At 54.6% G+C, this 25,133-nt stretch overlaps 1 protein-coding gene across 1 annotated transcript in view; it reads left to right on the forward strand.

Moving 5' to 3' along the window:
* The window catches only part of LRRC74A (leucine rich repeat containing 74A), a 161,933-nt gene that overhangs the window by 83,740 nt on the left and 53,060 nt on the right, over positions 1 to 25,133 (forward strand). The window contains exons 8-9 of the mRNA XM_075330587.1: positions 9,493 to 9,578; positions 14,103 to 14,297. Of these exons, the coding sequence (XP_075186702.1) occupies positions 9,493 to 9,578; positions 14,103 to 14,297 (281 nt within the window). The remainder of the gene's footprint in view (positions 1 to 9,492; positions 9,579 to 14,102; positions 14,298 to 25,133) is intronic.

Consider the following 25,133-nt stretch of genomic DNA (forward strand, 5'->3'; position numbering starts at 1 on the left):
TACACCAACACTGGGAACATGGAGAAGAGACCTGACCAGTATACACCAACACTGGGAATGTGGAGAAGAGATCTGACCAGTATACACCAACACTGGGAATGTGGAGAAGAGACCTGACCAGTATACACCAACACTGGGAATGTGGAGAAGAGATCTGACCAGTATACACCAACACTGGGAACGTGGAGAAGAGACCTGACCAGTATACACCGACACTGGGAACGTGGAGAAGAGACCTGACCAGTATACACCTACACTGGGAATATGGAGAAGAGACCTGACCAGTATACACCAACACTGGGAACGTGGAGAAGAGACCTGACCAGTATACACCAACACTGGGAACGTGGAGAAGAGACCTGACCAGTATACACCAACACTGGGAACGTGGAGAAGAGACCTGACCAGTATACACCAACACTGGGAACGTGGAGAAGAGACCTGACCAGTATACACCAACACTGGGAACGTGGAGAAGAGACCTGACCAGTATACACCAACACTGGGAACGTGGAGAAGAGACCTGACCAGTATACACCAACACTGGGAACGTGGAGAAGAGACCTGACCAGTATACACCAACACTGGGAATGTGGAGAAGAGACCTGACCAGTATACACCAACACTGGGAACGTGGAGAAGAGACCTGACCAGTATACACCAACACTGGGAACGTGGAGAAGAGACCTGACCAGTATACACCAACACTGGGAACGTGGAGAAGAGACCTGACCAGTATACACCAACACTGGGAATGTGGGGAAGAGACCTGACCTGTATACACCAACACTGGGAACGTGGAGAAGAGACCTGACCAGTATATACCAACACTGGGAATATGGAGAAGAGACCTGACCAGTATACACCAACACTGGGAACATGGAGAAGAGACCTGACCAGTATACACCAACACTGGGAACATGGAGAAGAGAACTGACCAGTATACACCAACACTGGGAACGTGGAGAAGAGACCTGACCAGTATACACCAACACTGGGAATATGGAGAAGAGACCTGACCAGTATACACCAACACTGGGAATATGGAGAAGAGACCTGACCAGTATACACCAACACTGGGAAAGTGGAGAAGAGACCTGACCAGTATACACCAACACTGGGAACATGGAGAAGAGACCTGACCAGTATACACCAACACTGGGAACATGGAGAAGAGACCTGACCAGCATACGCCAACACTGGGAACGTGGAGAAGAGACCTGACCAGTATACACCAACACTGGGAACGTGGAGAAGAGACCTGACCAGTATACACCAACACTGGGAACGTGGAGAAGAGACCTGACCAGTATACACCAAGATTGGGAACATGGAAAGAAGAGACCTGACCAGTATACACCAACACTGGCAATGTGGAGAAGAGACCTGACCAGTATACACCAACACTGGGAACATGGAGAAGAGACCTGACCAGTATATACCAACACTGGGAACGTGGAGAAGAGACCTGACCAGTATACACCAACACTGGGAACATGGAGAAGAGACCTGACCAGTATACACCAACACTGGGAACGTGGAGAAGAGACCTGACCAGTATACACCAACACTGGGAACGTGGAGAAGAGACCTGACCAGTATACACCAACACTGGGAACGTGGAGAAGAGACCTGACCAGTATACACCAACACTGGGAACGTGGAGAAGAGACCTGACCAGTATACACCAAGACTGGGAACATGGAAAGAAGAGACCTGACCAGTATACACCAACACTGGCAATGTGGAGAAGAGACCTGACCAGTATACACCAACACTGGGAACATGGAGAAGAGACCTGACCAGTATATACCAACACTGGGAACGTGGAGAAGAGACCTGACCAGTATACACCAACACTGGGAACATGGAGAAGAGACCTGACCAGTATACACCAACACTGGGAACGTGGAGAAGAGACCTGACCAGTATACACCAACACTGGGAACGTGGAGAAGAGACCTGACCAGTATACACCAACACTGGGAACGTGGAGAAGAGACATGACCAGTATACACCAACACTGGGAACGTGGAGATGAGACCTGACCAGTATACACCAAGACTGGGAACATGGAAAGAAGAGACCTGACCAGTATACACCAACACTGGCAATGTGGAGAAGAGACCTGACCAGTATACACCAACACTGGGAACATGGAGAAGAGACCTGACCAGTATATACCAACACTGGGAACGTGGAGAAGAGACCTGACCAGTATACACCAACACTGGGAACGTGGAGAAGAGACCTGACCAGTATGTACCAACACTGGGAACGTGGAGAAGAGACCTGACCAGTATACACCAACACTGGGAACTTGGAGAAGAGACCTGACCAGTATACACCAACACTGGGAACGTGGAGAAGAGACCTGACCAGTATACACCAACACTGGGAACATGGAGAAGAGACCTGACCAGTATACACCAACACTGGGAACGTGGAGAAGAGACCTGACCAGTATACACCAACACTGGGAATGTGGGGAAGAGACCTGACCAGTATGCACCAACACTGGGAACATGGAGAAGAGACCTGACCAGTATATACCAACACTGGGAACATGGAGAAGAGACCTGACCAGTATACACCAACACAGGGAACGTGGAGAAGAGATCTGACCAGTATACACCAACACTGGGAACATGGAGAAGAGACCTGACCAGTATACACCAAGACTGGGAACATGGAAAGAAGAGACCTGACCAGTATACACCAACACTGGGAACGTGGAGAAGAGACCTGACCAGTATACACCAACACTGGGAACGTGGAGAAGAGACCTCACCAGTATACACCAACACTGGCAATGTGGAGAAGAGACCTGACCAGTATACACCAACACTGGGAACATGGAGAAGAGACCTGACCAGTATATACCAACACTGGGAACGTGGAGAAGAGACCTGACCAGTATACACCAACACTGGGAACATGGAGAAGAGACCTGACCAGTATATACCAACACTGGGAACGTGGAGAAGAGACCTGACCAGTATACACCAACACTGGGAACGTGGAGAAGAGACCTGACCAGTATACACCAACACTGGGAACGTGGAGAAGAGACCTGACCAGTATGCACCAACACTGGGAACATGGAGAAGAGACCTGACCAGTATACACCAACACTGGGAACGTGGAGAAGAGACCTGACCAGTATACACCAACACTGGGAACGTGGAGAAGAGACCTGACCAGTATACACCAACACTGGGAACATGGAGAAGATACCTGACCAGTATACACCAACACTGGGAACGTGGAGAAGAGACCTGACCAGTATACACCAACACTGGGAATGTGGAGAAGAGACCTGACCAGTATACACCAAGACTGGGAGCATGGAGAAGAGACCTGACCAGTATACACCAACTCTGGGAACGTGGAGAAGAGACCTGACCAGTATACACCAACACTGGGAACATGGAGAAGAGACCTGACCAGTATACACCTACACTGGGAACATGGAGAAGAGACCTGACCAGTATACACCTACACTGGGAACGTGGAGAAGAGACCTGACCAGTATACACCAACACTGGGAACCTGGAGAAGAGACCTGACCAGTATACACCAACACTGGGAACATGGAGAAGAGACCTGACCAGTATACACCAAGACTGGGAACATGGAAAGAAGAGACCCGACCAGTATACACCAACACTGGCAATGTGGAGAAGAGACCTGACCAGTATACACCAAGACTGGGAGCATGGAGAAGAGACCTGACCAGTATACACCAACTCTGGGAACGTGGAGAAGAGACCTGACCAGTATACACCAACACTGGGAACATGGAGAAGAGACCTGACCAGTATACACCAACACTGGGAACATGGAGAAGAGACCTGACCAGTATACACCTACACTGGGAACGTGGAGAAGAGACCTGACCAGTATACACCAACACTGGGAACCTGGAGAAGAGACCTGACCAGTATACACCAACACTGGGAACATGGAGAAGAGACCTGACCAGTATACATCTACACTGGGAATGTGGAGAAGAGACCTGACCAGTATACACCAACACTGGGAACGTGGAGAAGAGACCTGACCAGTATACACCAACACTGGGAACGTGGAGAAGAGACCTGACCAGTATACACCAACACTGGGAACATGGCTAAGAGACCTGACCAGTATACACCAAGACTGGGAACATGGAAAGAAGAGACCCGACCAGTATACACCAACACTGGCAATGTGGAGAAGAGACCTGACCAGTATACATCAACACTGGGAACGTGGAGAAGAGACCTGACCAGTATACACCAACACTGGGAACGTGGAGAAGAGACCTGACCAGTATACGCCAACACTGGGAACATAGAGAAGAGACCTGACCAGTATACACCAACACTGGGAACGTGGAGAAGAGAACTGACCAGTATACACCAACACTGGGAACATGCAAAGAAGAGACCTGACCAGTATACACCAACACTGGGAACGTGGAGAAGAGACCTGACCAGTATACACCAACACTGGGAACATGGAGAAGAGACCTGACCAGTATACACCAACACTGGGAACGTGGAGAAGAGACCTGACCAGTATACACCAACACTGGGAACATGGAGAAGAGACCTGACCAGTATACACCAACACTGGGAACATAGAGAAGAGACCCGACCAGTATACACCAACACTGGGAACATGGAGAAGAGACCTGACCAGTATACACCAACACTGGGAATGTGGAGAAGAGACCTGACCAGTATACGCCAACACTGGGAACATAGAGAAGAGACCTGGGGTCAGATTTCGAGGGAGACATGCTTGAATCTGATAGAGCTCAGGAGGATTCAGGTAGAGCTGAATGTGAAAGGTGGATTTACAAAAAACTAAAATGATAAAAATGTATATTTCTAGGAGCAAAACAGTAACAATGCAGAGACATGACGAGAATCTGCAGAACTAATCATATGATGAATATCTGCAGTCACATTTGTGTATGAGAAGCCGAGATGATTGTCTATAAGATGACGGTCGTCTCACGGTCAGAGCTGTAGAAGGACGGTGAGATATGGAGCCGGAAAGTCAAAAGATCAAAACATTGTTACCCTTTCGTTCGTTAGTGTATGTGAAAAGCCACTGAATAAAAATATAACCGCAACACTGTTGCTTTTATTCTATTTTTCATGAGCTGAACTCAAAGATCTAAAATTGTTTCTATGGACACAAGACCTTTTTCTCTATATTGTTGTTCACATATTTGTCTAAATCTGTGTTAGTTGCACTTCTGTCCAGAGATCATCCATCCACCTCACAGATGCTGATTAGACAGCTGGATTATTGCACAGGTGCGCCTTAGGCTGACCACAATAAAAGGCCACTCTGAAATGTGCAGGTTTACAGTATTGGGCAGGGGTCAGAAAACCAGTCAGTATCTGGTGTGACCATTTGCCTCATGCACTGGCACAGGGACTGTGCATTATTATCATGTGGAACATGAGGTGATGGTGGTGGATGATCGGCCTCAGGATCTCGTCACGGGATCTCTGTACATTCAGAATGGCATCAATACAATACACCTGTGTTCATTGTCCATAAGCTACGCCTGCCCATACCATAGCCCCATCGCCACCATGGGCCACTCCATTCACATCGCTGACATCAGCAAACTGCTCACCCACATGGCACCATACACTGTCTGCCATCTGACCCATGCAGTGAAAACCAGGATTCATCCGAGAAGAGACCACCTCTCCAGCGTGCCAGACACCAATGAATGTGAGCATTTGCCCACTCAAGTCAATTACGATGAGGAACTGCAGTCAGGCGGAGACCCCAATGAGGACAACCAACAAGGAACAGCAGTCAAGTGGAGACCTCAATGGGGACAATGAGGTGTAGTCAGGTGGAGACCCCAATGAGGATAGTGAACTGTAGTCAGGTGGAGACCCTGATGAGGTTGACGAGGTCAGTCAGGTGGAGACCCCGATGAGGACAACAGACTGCAATCAGGTGGAGACCCTGCTGAGGACAATGAACTGCAGTCAGGTGGAGACCCTGCTGAGGACAATGAACTGCAATCAGGTGGAGACCCTTCTGAGGACAATGAACTGCAATCAGGTGGAGACCCTTCTGAGGACAATGAACTGCAATCAGGTGGAGACCCTGCTGAGGACAATGAACTGCAGTCAGGTGGAGACCCTTCTGAGGACAATGAACTGCAGTCAGGTGGAGACCCTTCTGAGGACAATGAACTGCAGTCAGGTGGAGACCCTTCTGAGGACAATGAGCTGCAATCAGGTGGAGACCCTTCTGAGGACAATGAACTGCAGTCAGGTGGAGACCCTTCTGAGGACAATGAACTGCAATCAGGTGGAGACCCTTCTGAGGACAATGAACTGCAGTCAGGTGGAGACCCTTCTGAGGACAATGAGCTGCAATCAGGTGGAGACCCCGATGAGGACGACAAGCAGCAGTCAGGTGAAGACCCCGATGAGTAGGTCGAGCAACAGATGAGCTTCCCTGAGATGGTTTCTGACAGTATGTGCAGAAATTCTTTGGTTTTGCATTGACTGTTGCAGCAGCTGTCCAGAGAACCGGTCTTAGACAATGCTGCATGTGGAGGTCCTGGACTGATGCGGTTACACGTGGTGTGTGGTTGTGAGGCCGGTTGGATGTTCTGCCAAATTCTCTGAAACGCCTTGAAACATCTTTTGGTGATGGCTTATGATGGAGAAATGAATATTCAATTCATGAGCAAGAGCTTTGGACACTCCTATGGTCAGCAGCCAAATGAACGCTCCCTCAAAACCAACAACATCTGTGGCATTGTGCTGTGATAAAACTGCACATTTTAAAGTGGCCTTTTATTGTGGCCAGCCTAAGGCGCACCTGTGCAATAATCCTGCTGCCTAATCAGCATCTTGACATACTGCACAGGTGAGGTGGTTGGATGATCTCCGCACAGAAGTGCAACTAGCACAAATTTACACAAATGTGTGAACAATATAAGCAAGAAACAGGTCTTGTGTCCATAGAAAAAGTGTTAGATCTAAAGCGGGCTTTACACGCTGCGATTTCGCTAGCGAGATCGCAAGCGATTGTACCCGCCCCCGTCGGTTGTGAGACACAGGCACAGGCAAATCGCTGCCCGTCGCGCACAACCTCTCTTACCCCGTCACACGCACTTACCTGCCTTGCGACGTCACTCTGGCCGGCGATCCGCCTCCTTTCTAAGGAGGCGGGTCGTGCGGCGTAACAGTGACGTCACACGGCAGCCATCCAATAGAAGCGGAGGGGCGGAGATGAGCGTAAACATCCCGCCCACCTCCTTCCTTCCACATAGCCGGCGGCAGGTAAGGAGATGTTCCTCGCTCCTGCGGTGTCATACACAGCGATGTGTGCTTTTGTTTTAGGACGACCTCTCCTCGGCAAACGATTTTTGCCGCTTTTGCGATTGTTTTAGGTCGCACATGACTGTTACATGCTGCGATATCGTTAATGACGCCGGATGTGTGTCACAAACAACGTGACCCCGACGATAAAACATTAACGATATCGTAGCGTGTAAAGCCCGAGTTTAGAGAGTTTAGAGTTCAGCTCATGAAAAATGGGTTAGTGTCGCGTTAGATTTTTGTTCAGTGTCATGGAAACATATCTTAATTAGCGCAAAACAGATGAGATTTACATAGATGTGTATATACACTAACAATATACGTGTATATAAAGGACACGCACCTCTGTATGTAACATACAGTTAGGTCCAGAAATCTTTGGCCAGTGACACAATTTTCGCGAGTTGGGCTCTGCATGCCACCACATTGGATTTGAAATGAAACCTCTACAACAGAATTCAAGTGCAGATTGTAACGTTTAATTTGAAAGTTTGAACAAAAATATCTGATAGAAATTGTAGGAATTGTCACATTTCTTTACAAACACTCCACATTTTAGGAGGTCAAAAGTAATTGGACAAATAAACCAAACCCAAAAAAAATTTTTTATTTTCAATATTTTGTTGCGAATCCTTTGGAGGCAATCACTGCCTTAAGTCTGGAACCCATGGGCATCACCAAACGCTGAGTTTCCTCCTTCTTAATGCTTTGCCAGGCCTTTACAGCCGCAGCCTTCAGGTCTTGCTTGTTTGTGGGTCTTTCCGTCTTAAGTCTGGATTTGAGCAAGTGAAATGCATGCTCAATTGGGTTAAGATCTGGTGATTGACTTGGCCATTGCAGAATGTTCCACTTTTTTGCACTCATGAACTCCTGGGTAGCTTTGGCTGTATGCTTGGGGTCATTGTCCATCTGTACTATGAAGCACCGTCCGATCAACTTTGCGGCATTTGGCTGAATCTGGGCTGAAAGTATATCCCGGTACACTTCAGAATTCATCCGGCTACTCTTGTCTGCTGTTATGTCATCAATAAACACAAGTGACCCAGTGCCATTGAAAGCCATGCATGCCCATGCCATCACGTTGCCTCCACCATGTTTTACAGAGGATGTGGTGTGCCTTGGATCATGTGCCGTTCCCTTTCTTCTCCAAACTTTTTTCTTCCCATCATTCTGGTACAGGTTGATCTTTGTCTCATCTGTCCATAGAATACTTTTCCAGAACTGAGCTGGCTTCATGAGGTGTTTTTCAGCAAATTTAACTCTGGCCTGTCTATTTTTGGAATTGATGAATGGTTTGCATCTAGATGTGAACCCTTTGTATTTACTTTCATGGAGTCTTCTCTTTACTGGTGACTTAGAGACAGATACACCTACTTCACTGAGAGTGTTCTGGACTTCAGTTGATGTTGTGAACGGGTTCTTCTTCACCAAAGAAAGTATGCGGCGATCATCCACCACTGTTGTCATCCGTGGACGCCCAGGCCTGTTTGACTTCCCAAGATCACCAGTCAATTCCTTTTTTCTCAGAATGTACCCGACTGTTGATTTTGCTACTCCAAGCATGTCTGCTATCTCTCTGATGGATTTTTTCTTTTTTTTCAGCCTCAGGATGTTCTGCTTCACCTCAATTGAGAGTTCCTTAGACCGCATGTTGTCTGGTCACAGCAACAGCTTCCAAATGCAAAACCACACACCTGTAATCAACCCCAGACCTTTTAACTACTTCATTGATTACAGGTTAATGAGGGAGACGCCTTCAGAGTTAATTGCAGCCCTTAGAGTCCCTTGTCCAATTACTTTTGGTCCCTTGAAAAAGAGGAGGCTATGCATTACAGAGCTATGATTCCTAAACCCTTTCTCCGATTTGGATGTGAAAACTCTCATATTGCAGCTGGGAGTGTGCACTTTCAGCCCATATTATATATATAATTATATTTCTGAACATGTTTTTGTAAACAGCTAAAATAACAAAACTTGTGTCACTGTCCAAATATTTCTGGACCTAACTGTAGGTGACACCAATACATTGTAACAACCCATCCCCTGTGTGATCAGAAATAATAATGATGGCAGCTTGCAATCTTACCGTGACTCGATCGACTCTTCTTCTGATTTCCTTTTCTGCTATTTTCAGCTGCGAATGAGGGTCTCCAGGAACTGAATCTCAGCTGGAATCACATCCGCATGAAGGGCGCCATAGCACTCAGCGCCGGCCTCAGGGTGACTTGTCCAATATACTTCAAAGATCTGTATTATGCATGCGCTATTCATTAACTAAACCTGGCATTGCTCTGTCGTTAGCGTAAGCCCCATACTGTTCCAGGTCCTGTCACTTCATCCCACCAACATCCACCCCATACTAATCCAGGTCCTGTCACCTCATCCCACCAACATCCACCCCATACTAATCCAGGTCCTGTCACCTCATCCCACCAACATCCACCCCATACTAATCCAGGTCCTGTCACTTCATCCCACCAACATCCACCCCATACTAATCCAGGTCCTGTCACTTCATCCCACCAACATCCACCCCATACTAATCCAGGTCCTGTCACTTCATCCCACCAACGTCCACCCCATACTAATCCAGGTCCTGTCACCTTATCCCACCAACATCCACCCCATACTAATCCAGGTCCTGTCACTTCATCCCACCAACATCCACCCCATACTAATCCAGGTCCTGTCACCTCATCCCACCAACATCCACCCCATATTAATCCAGGCATCCACCCCATACTGATCCAGGTCCCGTCACTTCATCCCACCAACATCCACCCTATACTAATCCAGGTCCCGTCACTTCATCCCACCAACATCCACCCCATACTGATCCAGGTCCTGTCACTTCATCCCACCAACATCCACCCTATACTAATCCAGGTCCCGTCACTTCATCCCACCAACATTCACCCCATACTGATCCAGGTCCCGACATTTCATCCCACCAACATCCATCTTATAGTAATCCAGGTCCCATCACTTCATCCCACCAACATCCACCCCATACTGATCCAGGTCCTGTCACTTCATCCCACCAACATCCACCTTATACTAATCCAGGTCCCATTCATTTCATCCCACCAACATTCACCCCATAATGATCCAGGTCCCGACATTTCATCCCACCAACATCCACCCAGAGGTAATCCAGGTCCCGTCACCTCATGCCACCAACATTCACTCCATACTGATCCAGGTCCCGACATTTGATCCCACCAACATCCACCCAGAGGTAAACCAGGTCCCGTCACCTCATCCCACCAACATTCACTCCATACTGATCCAGGTCCTGTCATCTCATCCTAACAATATCCACACCGTTTTGATCTAAGTCCAGTCATTTCATCCAATCACATCCACCCCATGCTAATCCAGGTCCCGTCACTTCATCCCACCAACATCCACCCCATACTGATCCAAGTCCCGTGACTTCATCCCACCAACATCCACCCTTTACTAATCCAGGTCCTGTCACTTCATCCCACCAACATCCACCCCATACTGATCCAGGTCCTGTCACTTCATCCCACCAACATCCACCCTATACTAATCCAGGTCCCGTCACTTCATCCCACCAACATCCACCCCATACTGATCCAGGTCCCGACATTTCATCCCACCAACATCCATCTTATAGTAATCCAGGTCCCATCACTTCATCCCACCAACATCCACCCCATACTGATCCAGGTCCTGTCACTTCATCCCACCAACATCCACCCTATACTAATCCAGGTCCCATTCACTTCATCCCACCAACATTCACCCCATAATGATCCAGGTCCCGACTTTTCATCCCACCAAAATCCACCCAGAGGTAATCCAGGTCCCGTCACCTCATCCCACCAACATTCACTCCATACTGATCCAGGTCCCAACATTTCATCCCACCAACATCCACCTAGAGGTAATCCAGGTCCCGTCACCTCATCCCACCAACATTCACTCCATACTGATCCATGTCCTGTCATCTCATCCTAACAATATCCACACCGTTTTGATCTAAGTCCAGTCATTTCATCCCATCACATCCACCCCATGCTAATCCAGGTCCCGTCACTTCATCCCACCAACATCCACCCCATACTGATCCAGGTCCCGTGACTTCATCCCACCAACATCCACCCTATACTAATCCAGGTCCTGTCACTTCACCCCACCAACATCCACCCCATACTGATCCAGGTCCTGTCACTTCATCCCACCAACATCCATCTTATACTAATCCAGGTCTCGTCATTTGATCCCACCAACATCCACCCCATACTAATCCAGGTCACGTCAATTCATCCCACCAACATCCACCCTATAATGATCCCATAATTTCATCCCACTAACATCCACCCAGAGGTAATTCAGGTCCCGTCACCTCATCCCACCAACATCCACTCAATACTGATCCAGGTTCTGTCATCTCATCCTACCAATATCCACACCGTTTTGATCTAAGTCCAGTAATTTCATCCCATCACATCCACCCCATGCTAATCCAGGTCCCGTCACTTCATCCCACCAACATCCACCCCATACTGATCCAGGTCCCGTCACTTCATCCCACCAACATCCACCCTATACTAATCCAGATGCCATCACCTCATCTCATCAACATCCACCCTAGACTAATCCAGGTCCCGTCATTTCATCCCACCAACATCCACCCCATACTAATCCAGGTCCCATTCACTTCATCCCACCAACATTCACCCCATAATGATCCAGGTCCCGACATTTCATCCCACCAACATCCACCCAGAGGTAACCCAGGTCCCGTCACCTCATCGCACCAACATTCACTCCATACTGATCCAAGTCCCGACATTTCATCCCACCAACATCCACCCAGAGGTAATCCAGGTCCCGTCACCTCATCACACCAACATTCACTCCATACTGATCCAAGTCCCGACATTTCATCCCACCAACATCCACCCAGAGGTAATCCAGGTCCCGTCACCTCATCCCACCAACATTCACTCCATACTGATCCAGGTCCTGTCATCTCATCCTAACAATATCCACACCGTTTTGATCTAAGTCCAGTCATTTCATCCCATCACATCCACCCCATGCTAATTCAGGTCCCGTCACTTCATCCCACCAACATCCACCCCATACTGATCCAGGTCCCGTGACTTCATCCCACCAACATCCACCACATACTGATCCAGGTCCTGTCACTTCATCCCACCAACATCCATCTTATACTAATCCAGGTCTCGTCATTTCATCCCACCAACATCCACCCCATACTAATCCAGGTCACGTCAATTCATCCCACCAACATCCACCCTATAATGATCCCATAATTTCATCCCACTAACAGCCACCCAGAGGTAATTCAGGTCCCGTCACCTCATCCCACCAACATCCACTCCATACTGATCCAGGTCCTGTCATCTCATCCTACCAATATCCACACCGTTTTGATCTAAGTCCAGTAATTTCATCCCATCACATCCACCCCATGCTAATCCAGGTCCCGTCACTTCATCCCACCAACATCCACCCCATACTGATCCAGGTCGCGTCACTTCATCCCACCAACATCCACCCTATACTAATCCAGATGCCATCACTTCATCTCATCAACATCCACCCAGTGCTAATCCAGGTCCAGTCACCTCATCCCACCAACATCCACCCAGAGGTAATCCAAGTCCCGTCACCTCATCCCACCAACATCCACCCAGTGCTAATCCAGGTCTCATAACCTCATCCCACCAGCATCTACCCTATACTAATCCAGGTCCCGTCACTTCATCCCACCAACATCCACCCCATACTGATCCAGGCCCCATCACCTCATACCACCAACATCCACCCCCTAGTGATCCAGGCCTCGTCACCTCATCCCACCAACGTCCACCCAGAGCTAATGCAGGTCCTGTCACCTCATCCCACGAACATCCACCCAGTGCTAATCCAGGTCTCATTACCTGATACCACCATCATCTACCCCATACTGATCCTGGTCGCGTCACCTCATCCCACCAACATCCTCCCCGTATTAATCCAGGTCTCATCACCTAATCTTACCAACATCCATCCCATACTGATCCAGGTCCTGTCATCTCATCCTACCAATATCCACCCCGTTTTGATCTAAGTCCAGGCATTTCATTCCAACACATCTACCCCACTAATCCAGGTCCTGTCACCTCATCCCACCAACATCCAGGCCCCGTCATCTTATCCCACCACATCCACCCCACACTAATCCAGGTCCCGTTGCCTCATCCCACCAATATCCACCCCCATACTAATCCAGGTCCTGTCATCTCATCCCAGCAACATCCACACCTTGCTAATCTAGGCCCCATCATCTCATCCCACCAACATCCTCCCACTACTAATCCAGATCTCGTCATTTAATGCCACCAACATCCACCCTATACTAATCCAGGTCCTGTCACCTCATCCCAGCAACATCCATCTCATCCTAATCCAGGCCCCATCATCTCATCCCACCAACATCCACCTCCTACTAAACCAGATCTCGTCATTTAAACCCACTAACATCCACCCTATACTAATCCATGTCCCATCACCTCATCCCACCAATATCCTCTCCATACTAATACAGGTCTCGTCACCTCACCCTGCCACATCCACCCCATTCTGATCCGGGTCCTGTCACTTTTTCACACGTCAGCACTTACACAAAAATGTTCTTTTTTATATGTCTCTTGAGTCCATGGTGAAAAATCCATCCCATAAACATTCTATGATTCCACACAGGTGAATGGTATGCTGAAAGTCCTAGATCTGTCCTATAATGGATTCGGTAATGAGGGAGCTCTGGCGCTTGGAGAGGCACTGAGAGTGAATAGTTCGCTGCTTCACCTCAATATTAGCTGTAACCGAATCAGTAACGAGGGCGTCAGACTTATCTGTAAAGGCTTGGAGAGTAACGAGACCCTGGTCGTGCTCAAGGTAACTCAAATCGATAGGGGCAAACAGGTGGCTGGCAGAATTGAGCCCAAGTCTAATCTGGATCCTGGACAACATGATCAGTCATGATCTACATCTAATCCCTGTAGGCCAGGGGTGTGGAACTTTTTTTCTGCCAAGCGCCATTTTCTACCAACCTTTGGGGGCCGCACAAAATTATCAACTTGAAAATTACCCTGCTTTAGTTGATCAAACAATGAACTCACCCCTCCTGTGGTGGCCGGAGCGGCTTCTCTTTGGTGCGGCTGTGATGTGAAGTGGTATTGATCATGCTACTCCTCACAACTGCTTCTCCAGGTTTGTCACAGTCTGGAGTGCAGTCTACAGATTGGCAAATCATATATATCACGTAGGAGACGCTGGGGACTGCTGTACACCCTGTGCAGAATTATTAGGCAAGTTGTATTTTAGAGATTTTTTTTATTATTGATCAACAACTATATTCTCCATCATCCCAAAAGCCAAAGAGCCCAGGCCGCTGTGTACAACGTAAAAATCCCTTTATAATACTCACCTAAGGGGCGGTGCGGTGCAGACTGGTCGGATGGGTGTCTACGTTCTCCAGTACCGGTGCCCCCTCTTTCAGCCATCTTTGTCCTCCTTCATCTGAAGCCTGGGTGCATGACGTGTCCTACGTAAATCACACTAGCCGGCATTTAGGTCCCGCGCATGCATACTATGATACTTTGATCTGCCCTGCTTTGATCCCCAATGCCGGCTAGTGTGGATGACGTAGGACGCGTCATCCACCCAAGCTCCAGAAGAAGGTGGACAAAGATGGCCGAAAGAGGAGGCGCCGGTACTGGAGAACGTAGATACCCATCCAACCAGTCTGCACCGCACCGCCCCTTAATTGAGTATTATAAAGTGATTTTTACGTTCTACACAGTGGCCAGGGCTCTTATATACAGCATGTTAGATTGATGTATATAAGAGCCCACTGGTGGTGGCCGCAGCTTATAGGCCCCAAATATGGTGACAGGTTCCCTTTAAAAAGAATCAGACCTAGCACAGATCCCTGCAGTCCCCAACACTCCCAGTACAGATCCCTGCGGCCCCCACCGCTCCCGGTACAGATCCCTGCGGCCCCCAACACTCCCAGTACAGATCCCTGCAGTCCCCACTGCTCCCAGTACAGATCCCTGCTATTCCCACTGCTCCCAGTACAGATCCCTGCGGCCCCCATTGCTCCCAGTACAGATCCCTGCGGTCCCCACTGCTCTCAGTACAGACCCCTGCGGTCCCCACTGCTCCCAGTACAGATCCCTGCGGCCCCCACTGCTCCCAGTACAGATCCCTGCGGTCCCCACTGCTCTCAGTACAGACCCCTGCGGTCCCCACTGCTCCCAGTACAGATCCCTGCGGCCCCCACTGCTCCCAGTACAGATCCCTGTGGCCCCCAAGACTCCCAGTACAGATCCCTGCGGTCCCCACTGCTCCCAGTACAGATCCCTGCGGCCCCCACTGCTCCCAGTACAGATCCCTGCAGCCCCCACTGCTCCCAGTACAGATCCCTGCAGCCCCCACTGCTCCCAGTACAGATCCCTGCCGCCCCCACTGCTCCCAGTACAGATCCCTGCGGCCCCCACTGCTCCCAGTACAGATCCCTGCGGTCCCCACTGCTCCCAGTACAGATCCCTGCGGCCCCCACTGCTCCCAGTACAGATCCCTGCAGCCCCCACTGCTCCCAGTACAGATCCCTGCCGCCCCCACTGCTCCCAGTACAGATCCCTGCGGCCCCCACTGCTCCCAGTACAGATCCCTGCGGTCCCCACTGCTCCCAGTACAGATCCCTGCGGCCCCCACTGCTCCCAGTACAGATCCCTGCGGCCCCCCACTGCTCCCAGTACAGATCCCTGCGGCCCCCACTGCTCCCAGTACAGATCCCTGTGGTCCCCACTGCTCCCAGCACAGATCCCTGCGGTCCCCACTGCTCTCAGTACAGATCCCTGCGGTCCCCACTGCTCCCAGTACAGATCCCTGCGGCCCCCACTGCTCCCAGTACAGATCCCTGCGGCCCCCACTGCTCCCAGTACAGATCCCTGCAGCCCCCACTGCTCCCAGTACAGATCCCTGCGGCCCCCACTGCTCCCAGTACAGATCCCTGCGGTCCCCACTGCTCTCAGTACAGATCCCTGCGGTCCCCACTGCTCCCAGTACAGATCCCTGCGGCCCCCACTGCTCCCAGTACAGATCCCTGCGGTCCCCACTGCTCCCAGTACAGATCCCTGCGGCCCCCACTGCTCCCAGTACAGATCCCTGCGGTCCCCACTGCTCCCAGTACAGATCCCTGCGGTCCCCACTGCTCTCAGTACAGATCCCTGCGGTCCCCACTGCTCTCAGTACAGATCCCTGCTGTCCCCACTGCTCCCAGTACAGATCCCTGCTGTCCCCACTGCTCCCAGTACAGATCCCTGCGGTCCCCACTGCTCCCAGTACAGATCCATGCGGTCCCCACTGCTCCCAGTACAGATATGTGCGCTCCCCACTGCTCCCAGTACAGATCCCTGCGGTCCCCACTGCTCCCAGTACAGATCCCTGTGGTCCCCAGTGATCCCAGTACAGATCCCTGCAGTCCCCACTGGTCCCAATACAGATCCCTGCAGTCCCCACTGCTCCCAGTACAGATCCCTGCGGCCCCCACGGCTCCCAGTACAGATCCCTGCGGTCCCCACTGCTCCCAGTACAGATCCCTGCGGTCCCCACTGGTCCCAATACAGATCCCTGCAGTCCCCACTGCTCCCAGTACAGATCCCTGTGGTCCCCAGTGATCCCAGTACAGATCCCTGCAGTCCCCACTGGTCCCAATACAGATCCCTGCAGTCCCCACTGCTCCCAGTACAGATCCCTGCGGCCCCCACTGCTCCCAGTACAGATCCCTGCGGCCCCCACTGCTCCCAGTACAGATCCCTGCGGTCCCCACTGCTCCCAGTACAGATCCCTGCGGTCCCCACTGGTCCCAATACAGATCCCTGCAGTCCCCACTGCTCCCAGTACAGATCCCTGCGGCCCCCACTGCTCCCAGTACAGATCCCTGCGGTCCCCACTGCTCCCAGTACAGATCCCTGCGGTCCCCACTGGTCCCAATACAGATCCCTGCAGTCCCCACTGCTCCCAGTACAGATCCCTGCGGCCCCCACTGCTCCCAGTACAGATCCCTGCGGCCCCCACTGCTCCCAGTACAGATCCCTGCGGTCCCCACTGCTCCCAGTACAGACCCCTGCCATCCCCACTGCTCCCAGTACAGATCCCTGCCGTCCCCACTGCTCCCAGTACAGATCCCTGCGGCACCCACTGCTCCCAGTACAGATCCCTGCGGCCCCCACTGCTCCCAGTACAGATCCCTGCGGTCCCCACTGCTCCCAGTACAGATCCCTGCGGCCCCCACTGTTCCCAGTACAGATCCCTGCGGCCCCCACTGTTCCCAGTACAGATCCCTGCGGCCCCCACTGCTCCCAGTACAGATCCCTGCGGTCCCCACTTCTCCCAGTACAGATCCCTGCGGTCCCCACTGCTCCCAGCACAGATCCCTGCGGCCCCCACTGCTCCCAGTACAGATCCCTGCGCTTCCCACTGCTCCCAGTACAGATCCCTGCGACCCCCACTGCTCCCAGTACAGATCCCTGCGGTCCCCACTGCTCCCAGTACAGATCCCTGCGGCCCCCACTGCTCCCAGTACAGATCCCTGCGACCCCCACTGCTCCCAGTACAGATCCCTGCGGCCCCCACTGCTCCCAGTACAGATCCCTGCGGTCCCCACTGCTCCCAGTACAGATCCCTGCGGCCCCCACTGCTCCCAGTACAGATCCCTGTGGCCCCCACTGCTCCCAGTACAGATCCCTGCGGCCCCCACTGCTCCCAGTACAGACCCCTGCCGTCCCCACTGCTCCCAGTACAGATCCCTGCCGTCCCCACTGCTCCCAGTACAGATCCCTGCGGCACCCACTGCTCCCAGTACAGATCCCTGCGGCCCCCACTGCTCCCAGTACAGATCCCTGCGGTCCCCACTGCTCCCAGTACAGATCCCTGCGGCCCCCACTGCTCCCAGTACAGATCCCTGCGGCCCCCACTGCTCCCAGTACAGATCCCTGCGGCCCCCACTGCTCCCAGTACAGACCCCTGCCGTCCCCACTGCTCCCAGTACAGATCCCTGCCGTCCCCACTGCTCCCAGTACAGATCCCTGCGGCACCCACTGCTCCCAGTACAGATCCCTGCGGCCCCCACTGCTTCCAGTACAGATCCCTGCGGCCCCCACTGCTTCCAGTACAGATCCCTGCCGTCCCCACTGCTCCCAGTACAGATCCCTGCGGCCCCCACTGCTCCCAGTACAGATCCCTGCGGCACCCACTGCTCCCAGTACAGATCCCTGCGGCACCCACTGCTCCCAGTACAGATCCCTGCGGCCCCCCCCAATGCTCCCAGTACAGATCCCTGCCGTCCCCACTGCTCCCAGTACAGATCCCTGCGGCCCCCCCAATGCTCCCAGTACAGATCCCTGCAGTCCCCACTGCTCCCAGTACAGATCCCTGCGGCCCCCACTGCTCCCAGTACAGATCCCTGCGGCCCCCACTGCTCCCAGCACAGATCCCTGCGGCCCCCACTGCTCCCAGCACAGATCCCTGCAGTCCCCACTGCTCCCAGCACAGATCCCTGCGCTCCCCACTGCTCCCAGTACAGATCCCTGCGCTCCCCACTGCTCCCAGTACAGATCCCTGCGGCCCCCCACTGCTTCCAGTACAGATCCCTGCGGTCCCCACTGCTCCCAGTACAGATCCCTGCGGCCCCCCCAATGCTCCCAGTACAGATCCCTGCGGCCCCCACTGCTCCCAGTACAGATCCCTGCGGTCCCCACTGCTCCCAGTACAGATCCCTGCGGTCCCCACTGGTCCCAATACAGATCCCTGCAGTCCCCACTGCTCCCAGTACAGATCCCTGCGGCCCCCACTGCTCCCAGTACAGATCCCTGCGGTCCCCACTGCTCCCAGTACAGATCCCTGCGGTCCCCACTGGTCCCAATACAGATCCCTGCAGTCCCCACTGCTCCCAGTACAGATCCCTGCGGCCCCCACTGCTCCCAGTACAGATCCCTGCGGCCCCCACTGCTCCCAGTACAGATCCCTGCGGTCCCCACTGCTCCCAGTACAGACCCCTGCCGTCCCCACTGCTCCCAGTACAGATCCCTGCCGTCCCCACTGCTCCCAGTACAGATCCCTGCGGCACCCACTGCTCCCAGTACAGATCCCTGCGGTCCCCACTTCTCCCAGTACAGATCCCTGCGGTCCCCACTGCTCCCAGCACAGATCCCTGCGGCCCCCACTGCTCCCAGTACAGATCCCTGCGCTCCCCACTGCTCCCAGTACAGATCCCTGCGACCCCCACTGCTCCCAGTACAGATCCCTGCGGTCCCCACTGCTCCCAGTACAGATCCCTGCGACCCCCACTGCTCCCAGTACAGATCCCTGCGGCCCCCACTGCTCCCAGTACAGATCCCTGCGGTCCCCACTGCTCCCAGTACAGATCCCTGCGGCCCCCACTGCTCCCAGCACAGATCCCTGTGGCCCCCACTGCTCCCAGTACAGATCCCTGCGGCCCCCACTGCTCCCAGTACAGACCCCTGCCGTCCCCACTGCTCCCAGTACAGATCCCTGCCGTCCCCACTGCTCCCAGTACAGATCCCTGCGGCACCCACTGCTCCCAGTACAGATCCCTGCGGCCCCCACTGCTCCCAGTACAGATCCCTGCGGCCCCCACTGCTCCCAGTACAGATCCCTGCGGCCCCCACTGCTCCCAGTACAGACCCCTGCCGTCCCCACTGCTCCCAGTACAGATCCCTGCCGTCCCCACTGCTCCCAGTACAGATCCCTGCAGCCCCCACTGCTTCCAGTACAGATCCCTGCCGTCCCCACTGCTCCCAGTACAGATCCCTGCGGCCCCCACTGCTCCCAGTACAGATCCCTGCGGCACCCACTGCTCCCAGTACAGATCCCTGCGGCACCCACTGCTCCCAGTACAGATCCCTGCGGCCCCCCCCAATGCTCCCAGTACAGATCCCTGCCGTCCCCACTGCTCCCAGTACAGATCCCTGCGGCCCCCCCAATGCTCCCAGTACAGATCCCTGCAGTCCCCACTGCTCCCAGTACAGATCCCTGCGGCCCCCACTGCTCCCAGTACAGATCCCTGCGGCCCCCACTGCTCCCAGCACAGATCCCTGCGGCCCCCACTGCTCCCAGCACAGATCCCTGCAGTCCCCACTGCTCCCAGCACAGATCCCTGCGCTCCCCACTGCTCCCAGTACAGATCCCTGCGCTCCCCACTGCTCCCAGTACAGATCCCTGCGGCCCCCCACTGCTTCCAGTACAGATCCCTGCGGTCCCCACTGCTCCCAGTACAGATCCCTGCGGCCCCCCCAATGCTCCCAGTACAGATCCCTGCGGCCCCCACTGCTCCCAGTACAGATCCCTGCGGCCCCCACTGCTCCCAGTACAGATCCCTGCGGTCCCCACTGCCCCCAGTACAGATCCCTGCGGTCCCCACTGCTCCCAGTACAGATCCCTGCGGCCCCCACTGCTCCCAGTACAGATCCCTGCGCTCCCCACTGCTCCCAGTACAGATCCCTGCGGTCCCCACTGCTCCCAGTACAGATCCCTGCGCTCCCCACTGCTCCCAGTACAGATCCCTGCGGTCCCCACTGCTCCCAGTACAGATCCCTGCGGCCCCCACTGCACCCAGTACAGATCCCTGCGGTCCCCACTGCTCCCAGTACAGATCCCTGCGGTCCCCACTGCCCCCAGTACAGATCCCTGCGGCCCCCACTGCTCCCAGTACAGATCCCTGCGGTCCCCACTGCTCCCAGTACAGATACCTGCGGCCCCCACTGCTCCCAGTACAGATCCCTGCGCTCCCCACTGCTCCCAGTACAGATCCCTGCGGCCCCCACTGCTCCCAGTACAGATCCCTGCCGTCCCCACTGCTTCCAGTACAGATCCCTGCGGCCCTCACTGCTCCCAGTACAGATCCCTGCGGCCCCCACTGCTCCCAGTACAGATCCCTGCGCTCCCCACTGCACCCAGTACAGATCCCTGCGGCCCCCACTGCTCCCAGTACAGATCCCTGCGGTCCCCACTGCTCCCAGTGCAGATCCCTGCCGTTCCCACTGCCCCTAGTACAGATCCCTGCCGTTCCCATTGCCCCCAGTACAGATCCCTGCCGTTCCCACTGCCCCCAGTACAGATCCCTGCGGCCCCCACTGCTCCCAGTACAGATCCCTGCGGTCCCCACTGCCCCCAGTACAGATCCCTGCGGCCCCCACTGCTCCCAGTACAGATCCCTGCGGTCCCCACTGCCCCCAGTACAGATCCCTGCGGTCCCCACTGCTCCCAGCACAGATCCCTGCGGCCCCCACTGCTCCCAGTACAGATCCCTGCGGTCTCCACTGCTCCCAGTACAGATCCCTGCGGCCCCCACTGCTCCCAGTACAGATCCCTGCGGTCCCCACTGCTCCCAGTACAGATCCCTGCGGTCCCCACTGGTCCCAATACAGATCCCTGCAGTCCCCACTGCTCCCAGTACAGATCCCTGCGGCCCCCACTGCTCCCAGTACAGATCCCTGCGGCCCCCACTGCTCCCAGTACAGATCCCTGCGGTCCCCACTGCTCCCAGTACAGATCCCTGCGGCCCCCACTGCTCCCAGTACAGATCCCTGTGGCCCCCACTGCTCCCAGTACAGATCCCTGCGGCCCCCACTGCTCCCAGTACAGACCCCTGCCGTCCCCACTGCTCCCAGTACAGATCCCTGCCGTCCCCACTGCTCCCAGTACAGATCCCTGCGGCACCCACTGCTCCCAGTACAGATCCCTGCGGCCCCCACTGCTCCCAGTACAGATCCCTGCGGTCCCCACTGCTCCCAGTACAGATCCCTGCGGCCCCCACTGCTCCCAGTACAGATCCCTGCGGCCCCCACTGCTCCCAGTACAGATCCCTGCGGCCCCCACTGCTCCCAGTACAGACCCCTGCCGTCCCCACTGCTCCCAGTACAGATCCCTGCCGTCCCCACTGCTCCCAGTACAGATCCCTGCGGCACCCACTGCTCCCAGTACAGATCCCTGCGGCCCCCATTGCTTCCAGTACAGATCCCTGCGGCCCCCACTGCTTCCAGTACAGATCCCTGCCGTCCCCACTGCTCCCAGTACAGATCCCTGCGGCCCCCACTGCTCCCAGTACAGATCCCTGCGGCACCCACTGCTCCCAGTACAGATCCCTGCGGCACCCACTGCTCCCAGTACAGATCCCTGCGGCCCCCCCCCAATGCTCCCAGTACAGATCCCTGCAGTCCCCACTGCTCCCAGTACAGATCCCTGCGGCCCCCACTGCTCCCAGTACAGATCCCTGCGGCCCCCACTGCTCCCAGCACAGATCCCTGCGGCCCCCACTGCTCCCAGCACAGATCCCTGCAGTCCCCACTGCTCCCAGCACAGATCCCTGCGCTCCCCACTGCTCCCAGTACAGATCCCTGCGCTCCCCACTGCTCCCAGTACAGATCCCTGCGGCCCCCACTGCTCCCAGTACAGATCCCTGCGGCCCCCCACTGCTTCCAGTACAGATCCCTGCGGTCCCCACTGCTCCCAGTACAGATCCCTGCGGCCCCCCCAATGCTCCCAGTACAGATCCCTGCGGCCCCCACTGCTCCCAGTACAGATCCCTGCGGCCCCCACTGCTCCCAGTACAGATCCCTGCGGTCCCCACTGCCCCCAGTACAGATCCCTGCGGTCCCCACTGCTCCCAGTACAGATCCCTGCGGCCCCCACTGCTCCCAGTACAGATCCCTGCGCTCCCCACTGCTCCCAGTACAGATCCCTGCGGTCCCCACTGCTCCCAGTACAGATCCCTGCGCTCCCCACTGCTACCAGTACAGATCCCAGCGGTCCCCACTGCTCCCAGTACAGATCCCTGCGGCCCCCACTGCACCCAGTACAGATCCCTGCGGTCCCCACTGCTCCCAGTACAGATCCCTGCGGTCCCCACTGCCCCCAGTACAGATCCCTGCGGCCCCCACTGCTCCCAGTACAGATCCCTGCGGTCCCCACTTCTCCCAGTACAGATCCCTGCGGTCCCCACTGCTCCCAGCACAGATCCCTGCGGCCCCCACTGCTCCCAGTACAGATCCCTGCGCTCCCCACTGCTCCCAGTACAGATCCCTGCTGTCTCCACTGCTCCCAGTACAGATCCCTGCGGCCCTACTGCTCCCAGTACAGATCCCTGCGGCCCTACTGCTCCCAGTACAGATCCCTGCGGTCCCCACTTCTCCCAGTACAGATCCCTGCGGTCCCCACTGCTCCCAGCACAGATCCCTGCGGCCCCCACTGCTCCCAGTACAGATCCCTGCGGTCCCCACTGCTCCCAGTACAGATCCCTGCTGTCTCCACTGCTCCCAGTACAGATCCCTGCGGCCCTACTGCTCCCAGTACAGATCCCTGCGGCCCCCACTGCTCCCAGTACAGATCCCTGCGGCCCCCACTGCTCCCAGTACAGATCCCTGCAGTCCCCACTGCTCCCAGTACAGATCCCTGCCGTTCCCACTGTCCCCAGTACAGATCCCTGCGGCCCCCACTGCTCCCAGTACAGATCCCTGCGGTCCCCACTGCACCCAGTACAGATCCCTGCGGTCCCCACTGCTCCCAGTGCAGATCCCTGCCGTTCCCACTGCCCCCAGTACAGATCCCTGCCGTTCCCATTGCCCCCAGTACAGATCCCTGCCGTTCCCACTGCCCCCAGTACAGATCCCTGCGGCCCCCACTGCTCCCAGTACAGATCCCTGCGGTCCCCACTGCTCCCAGTACAGATCCCTGCGCTCCCCACTGCTCCCAGTACAGATCCCTGCGGTCCCCACTGCTCCCAGTACAGATCCCTGCGGCCCCCACTGCACCCAGTACAGATCCCTGCGGTCCCCACTGCTCCCAGTACAGATCCCTGCGGTCCCCACTGCCCCCAGTACAGATCCCTGCGGCCCCCACTGCTCCCAGTACAGATCCCTGCGGCCCCCACTGCTCCCAGTACAGATCCCTGCGGTCCCCACTGCTCCCAGCACAGATCCCTGCGGCCCCCACTGCTCCCAGTACAGATCCCTGCGCTCCCCACTGCTCCCAGTACAGATCCCTGCGGCCCCCACTGCTCCCAGTACAGATCCCTGCGGTCCCCACTGCTCCCAGTACAGATCCCTGCTGTCTCCACTGCTCCCAGTACAGATCCCTGCGGCCCCACTGCTCCCAGTACAGATCCCTGCGGCCCCCACTGCTCCCAGTACAGATCCCTGCGGCCCCCACTGCTCCCAGTACAAATCCCTGCGGCCCCCACTGCTCCCAGTACAGATCCCTGCGGTCCCCACTGCTCCCAGTACAGATCCCTGCCATTCCCACTGCCCCCAGTACAGATCCCTGTGGCCCCCACTGCCCCCAGTACAGATCCCTGCGGTCCCCACTGCACCCAGTACAGATCCCTGCGGTCCCCACTGCTCCCAGTGCAGATCCCTGCCGTTCCCACTGCCCCCAGTACAGATCCCTGCCGTTCCCACTGCCCCCAGTACAGATCCCTGCGGTTCCCACTGCTCCCAGTGTAAGACCTGTTAACATTCATATATATATATATATATATATATATATATATATATATATATATATATATATATATATATATATATATATATATATATATATATAGGTTAAAAGACTGTTTGGTGGACTTCCTTGTGTTATGCTGCCACCTGCTGTCAAAACAGAGAACAGCAGACAAAAGTCCTGCTGCTCAAGTGACTTGATTCAGTC

This window comes from Anomaloglossus baeobatrachus, chromosome 12 (genome assembly GCF_048569485.1).
Source record: "Anomaloglossus baeobatrachus isolate aAnoBae1 chromosome 12, aAnoBae1.hap1, whole genome shotgun sequence".
Classification (NCBI taxonomy): domain Eukaryota; kingdom Metazoa; phylum Chordata; class Amphibia; order Anura; family Aromobatidae; genus Anomaloglossus; species Anomaloglossus baeobatrachus.